Genomic DNA, 6,196 nt, shown 5'->3' with positions numbered 1-6,196 from the left:
TACTATTATTCACCTTTCGAAGTTGTTGCAAGAAAATACATTGGGGGAAGAAATAACTTTAATATGTCAATTACTACTTAACATTACTAACATTCCTCATCTTACTCATTATTAGTTACCATTGATTGCTAATGATAACTAATGATACACAATATATGAGGATGTAGTCAACCTTACCTTTGCTATGGAAATATGCTGTCATAATTCCTTTAGCCTACTAGATGCAAAGCTGTGTTAATATCTTTTACTCATTTGATTGTAAACAAGACAAAAATAAAAAGAAAGCACAGAGCCAAATAGTTGGGATGTTTATAATACTGCAAACATTTTTTTACTGCATTTAATCTACACATGTCTAATTAATACAGAACTGGTTATGACTAAATGGACTTTTATTGCCTGGAAGCTATTACAAGTAGGAGAATAAAGTATGTTGATGGCAGCACACTTAGTAACCCACACTTTGGGATTTTTTAATACTTGAAAGATGGAACAAGACACAAGCCCATTAGATAATCTAGTCCATGTTTGGGTTTGGCGGTCCTTTAAGCCCAGCAATACACTAGTAGACCATTTCAGAGTACTAAGAACCAACGCTAAAATTTTACACACATCACAACAATGGTAAATTAACTATGAGACAAACCTTGCACATAAATGATAAACTGTCAAGTACACACCATTTTAACAAGGGTATGATAGAACTGGCCCAGTGATTAGAAGTGGCTTGTTCTCACAATATTGTAGTATGAGAAATACATATTCTATTCACACACAGGACGCTACTTCGAGGTGATTACAGAAAAAAAAAACTCAAAAAAAAAAAGTTCACATTCTAATCACAAACAAAGCCAAAGCTCATTTTAGGTCAAGCTACACAAAAGAGACTGATCTTGTTAAAAACAAACAAACAAACAAACACCAAAAACCAAAACTTGGCATTTTCCCCTTTATGTCTGCTTCCAGGTTTATTTTTTTAAATGTACAGTGAAATACAAGCATTTTTATTTGGTCAAACAATGTACTAACCAGGACAAGGTACAAAATAAACAATGTCAAGGTCCTCCTTCCTTCTACAGGGCTGTGCGTTATCAGCCTTCTTCTTCTTCATCACTGTCTTTCATCGTGATGCCCTGAAGTCCTCCTCCTTCGGAAACAGAGGCAGTAGCCTCCTCTACTGTTAACCGTCTGTGCAGAGTATCATAGGTCTTACTGTTCAGCGTGCCTTCCAATACACCCTGCAACCGGAAGTCCCTATAGGTTTTCTGGAGGAAGAAGAGACAGTCTGCTTAGGTAACTTATGGATTATATGTGTAGAGGTACAGATGGATGTCTATATGTACATATACTCAGTTGGCATTTCAAAAATGATCTCGGACAACCCACTAGTGGATTCAAATTGTCAATCATCTTGTTAGTGTATTTCTGGGAAGAAAATGAAATGTGAGACTTTGGGTAGTGCTATTCAAAGTAGAATTACCAAACTGACCAAAATTTTGATTTTGTAACTATCAGATGATGAATGAGCTTTTCTCCAAAATATTACTAATGGCATAGAATTAACTATTTGAAAAATCTGTAACAAAGATAAAATGATATGTACTTATGTACATTTTTAACATGAAAAAATTCTTAGTTTTCCAGTTAAAGAGCTTTTCCTTTAATCCTGAAAAATACATTACACTTTATAAAATGCATTAACTTTTTTGAGGAGGTGTGTGGAGGGAGAGGATTAGTCCTATTAAGAAAGAAGTTTGAATTTGCAGCATTTGTGAACTATAAAATTTATTTATATGTGCCACTGGGTCAAATGTTGTGTACACCTAAATGTCTGTATGAATTTTGCCCTTTCCTTTTGAAATTCCCTTGAAGTATGAATTGTCAAATTCATACTGGTATAAAGGTACATAGATGGGCTAATAAAACACGTATTTACATTTTTGTGAAACCGTATATTATAATTTGGTGTATTTTATGTCAAAATAGGACAAATACCATATTACTGTTTCTATAGTGATTCTTAAAAACAACAAGAACAACAACAAAACTCTGGGTTATGTGGCACTTAAGACATGTGACCTATAAAGCTTCCCTTAATTTTACTTTTCAGCTTAAGTGAGATTTTCTTCACATACGATTTTTCTATCACTAAACATTAGACTGGTATTTTATTATTGATTTTTAAAGCTATAGGAAAGTCTAGAATTAGTTATGGGGAAACAACAAATAAAGATATTCCATTCTGTAGAGGCACTTCTAAGGCCATTTTTAAAGCTAAATATCTTTAAAATATATTTACTATCATATGTTAGATTTAGAATATTAAGCAGTCAGATTTCAATGGACTGACCCAAAAGTTATCAGGACACATCAATGTGCTACTGACTGCTAGTAGTCTTTTTAAAATTTTATTTTGGTTTGTCAAATGAGAAGAAATGTTGTCTTCATGGTCCAATATTACAACTTCAGTAACTAGAAATTAACATTAAAAAATGCTTGATTTCACTCAACACAGTGGAAGGAAAATATCATAATATTCAGACAGTTGAGCTAAAGGTCCTGATTCATATGAGGTAGGAAGTATGGATGGATGGCACATCAATTCCCTTGATATACAGACCTGACCTAGTAGCAGACGTCTGGGAAGGAGTACAACCATGACAAGGTAGTGAGACCACTGGTATTTTCATATTATCTTTCTGTCTTCTTTCATCTGATTTATGCCCCAAGGTGTCATGCCAAGTTTCATAAGTGATATGCCAAAAGTGAGTATGGAGGATGAATAATAATTTTTTATTTGGATATTTATTTGTTAAAAATAAAATTCATATTTAAAAAGTTCCAAAAACAAACTGAACTGTGAGGAACACTGTACAGTATCTGAAGTCAGAATCTCAACAGCAAGTAAAATTTAGATTCAGAGACTAATATTTTTTTCTTAAATAATCAAAACTATTTTCACTTTGATCCTTGGACTATTCCCTTGGAATATGAATTGTCAAATTCTGGCATAAAGCTTTCATAGATGGGCTAATAAAACATGTATTTACATTTTTGCGAAACAGTAAATTATAATTCGGTGTCAAAAACAGAAGAAACATGTTATTGTTTCTATTGTTTCTTAAATCATGCTATTGTTTCTTAAAATCAACAAGGACGACAAAATAAAACAAGTATTTTAAGATGCATTTTAAGATGCATACATCCCACCATCCTCACATTCTTTCTAAGCTGTTAAGCTTATTATTACTAAGGTGGTACTGGTAATTTGCATCAGAACCTGTGAAAGAACCCTGAAAGGTAAGTTTTTATCTAGAGAATTTGGAAACTGATAATATATGGTATTATTAATATAGAGATTTGTGTTCAAGCCTACAAGTGTCTAATAGTTAGATTAAAATATATCAAGCACACAAAATATTCATCTCCAGATGACATATCTGGTATGAAGTATTATTATCCCACTAACAATTATATACTGATTTTGTGAGTCCTACTTTCTTATTTTATTGGAATGACTTTCCTTGGCTTAATTATCAATAAGTTGGCCAGGACAGATCTGTACTGTGGACTCACAGTCCTGACGGCTCTCAGATTTATTTTAATAGCAAGAAGTAAGCAGTTAGGGGAGCTGAAGGACAGGTATCCTTGCCATCTCTCTCCCTTTATAGAATTCATAAAATCTACTGACAGTTGGACATCGTCCGGCTGCCACTGTGGTTCTGCTTGGCTCTTATTTAAGACAAGTGCCTGCCACAGAGTGCTGCTCACTTGTCTTCTGTTTTCCCAGCGAGAGAGGCAGCTGAGTTATGTTAACTGCTTTTAACTGCCATATGGCCACTGGGGAGAACACAAACCCATCACGGTGATTATCTGAAGATTTTATTATTTCCCCTCCCCACATAGATCATTCTGATGTTAAAACTTGGCAAATCATGTCTTAGTCCTAAATATTCTGTGGAAATCTCACTGGAATTTGTTTTTTCTTAGTGAGAAACATGAAGAAATCCATGAGTGTCTAAGTGTCTCTGTGGGACAAAGTCGGCGATCATAGAAACCCTGATGGTGTCTGGGTCGCCGTGGGCATCCAAGAATGACAATGCGGTGAGCAGTGAGGCCCAGATTGCCAGGGTGGAGGAGCGTGGCCTTGGCTCAGCTGTCACATGCAGGCCACGTCTAAGTGACCTGGGGGGAAGGGAAGCCTAGTCCGGGGCCTTCCCAATTCTATCCACGTGCTACTGAACAGTTTCTTAAATTCACTGGAAAATGATCATCATAAACATAACCGTACAGGTTCTGAAGAATGATGAATCTATGTATGAAATTGGTTAAAGTCTGTTTATATTCAAAGTACGAAAAGACAATTAGAACATTAAATTACTAATTCATCTTGATTTTCATTGTGAAAATAATCCTTTTTAATTATTAAATAAAGCCTTATGACTTGATTAAATGTATCAGCCCAAGAAAGCTTTGACTAAGTCTGGGATCTACGAGTAAAAAACAAACCATGGAGGGGTGGCCGGATGGCTCAGTTGGCTAGAGCAGGAGCTCTCAACAACAAAGTTATCAGTTCAATTCCCACATGGGATGGTGGGCTGCGCCCCCTGCAACTAAGATGGAAAACGGCGACTGGACTTGGAGCTGAGCTGCGCCCTCCATGACTAGATAGAAGAACAATGACTTGGAGCTGATGGGCCCTGGAGAAACACACTGTTCCCCAATATTCCCCAATAAAATATTCAAAACAAAACAAAAAAAATGGAACATCAAACATATTCCTGAAATTTAATATCATGTCTATCAATCTTGACTATTAGCAGCCATAGTAAACAATGTATTAAAATGAGACCAATTGATTGACTTAGAGTACAATGGCAGTGTCACTGTATAATTCATGAAATTATTGTTTTTTTCTGCTAAAATATTCACTGGTGCTTGATCTTTAACTGTAATGTCATGTGTGAATATGAGACAAGAAATAATTTTGAAAGAAACAAATGATGAGCTAATAAAAAATTAAGATTTTTATTCTAGAAAGAAAGAGCTTAATCTAGCAACTAATTCCCATCAGCTGAATATGTATTTTCTGACACCCTGAACACAGTAGACATTAGCTGAAAGTATGGCTGATCGTAAGAGTAACCAGCTAATCCCAACAGTCTCAACTGCAACCTTAGCAGATACATATATTAGAAGGTAAACACAGATTATCCTCACTCTTTTTTATGAAAAACAAACTTCGTTTGAAAGCTCTCCAAGTCACATTTATAGAAACGAGGAAGAAGCAATAGAGAAACTACAGCAAATCTGAACATATGTTAGCGTGCTTTCAGTTTCTTTGTACAATAAATAACACCTGCTCAGAAGTGTTCTGGACCAAAGGTATTTGTCCATCGAAATGTAATGTGTTTAACAGTATTAAACATTAGTGTGTGGGTATAATTTATTTGTTACTTATAACTAAGCCTGACTATTATTACTGTGCCATAATAGAGCTGATGCTACGTTCCAGATTTGCCAACTTCTTACTTTGGAACAGAACTTTCCTACGTGTGGGTCTTTCTAATCTGTGAGAACCTGTGTCTACAGCACAAAAGAATCTGTATTCGAATTAGGCTGCAAGAACCAAGAGAGTGATGGAAAATATTTTAATGTGGACAGAAACTTCCTGTAATGATGTAACACAGTGGTTCTTCTCAAACTTTAATATCCCTCAGAATCATCTGGAGGGCTTGTTAATATATAGATTGGTAGGCCCTACTCTCAAGAGCTTCTGATTCAGTAGGTCTGAGGTAGGGGACAAGAATTTGCATGTCTAACAAGTTACCAGGTAATGCTGATAGTGCTAGGTTAGGAACGATGCTCTGAGAATCAGTGTGTGTGTGTGTGTGTGTGTGTGTGTGTGTGTGTGTGTGTGTGTGTGTGTGTGTGTGTAAAATGTATTCAGAAGTGTCGGGACACTGATGGTAACCACTTTGAGCACCTCTTGTAATTGCAGAAGTAAAATGTGACATGTATTCATCTTTTGTTATTAGTATATACTGAGTATTACAATTTTAATAGTTTCTTCCTTTCTTAGAATGTGTATACATTTTTTTTGGCACCCTCTGTATTTATATGTACCAATTTGATAAATGGCACTAAAATGGGAGTAAAGGTCATCTGTTTAAAGGAACAGGGGATCCCAGGAGCT

General features: G+C 35.4%; 1 protein-coding gene across 21 annotated transcripts in view; it reads right to left on the bottom strand.

The window, feature by feature from the left end:
- Window positions 1-300: 300 nt before the first annotated feature.
- CADPS2 (calcium dependent secretion activator 2) overlaps window positions 301-6,196 on the bottom strand; it is a 473,581-nt gene continuing 467,685 nt past the window's right edge. For all 21 annotated transcript variants that reach the window (XM_033098855.1, XM_033098852.1, XM_033098844.1 and 18 more), the window contains one exon: window positions 301-1,265. In XM_033098855.1, the coding sequence (XP_032954746.1) occupies window positions 1,092-1,265 (174 nt within the window). In that variant the 3' untranslated portion in view covers window positions 301-1,091. The remainder of the gene's footprint in view (window positions 1,266-6,196) is intronic.

The sequence above is a fragment of the Rhinolophus ferrumequinum genome, chromosome 26, assembly GCF_004115265.2.
Source record: "Rhinolophus ferrumequinum isolate MPI-CBG mRhiFer1 chromosome 26, mRhiFer1_v1.p, whole genome shotgun sequence".
NCBI lineage: Eukaryota > Metazoa > Chordata > Mammalia > Chiroptera > Rhinolophidae > Rhinolophus > Rhinolophus ferrumequinum.
This window is presented reverse-complemented; position numbering and strand designations above follow the sequence as displayed.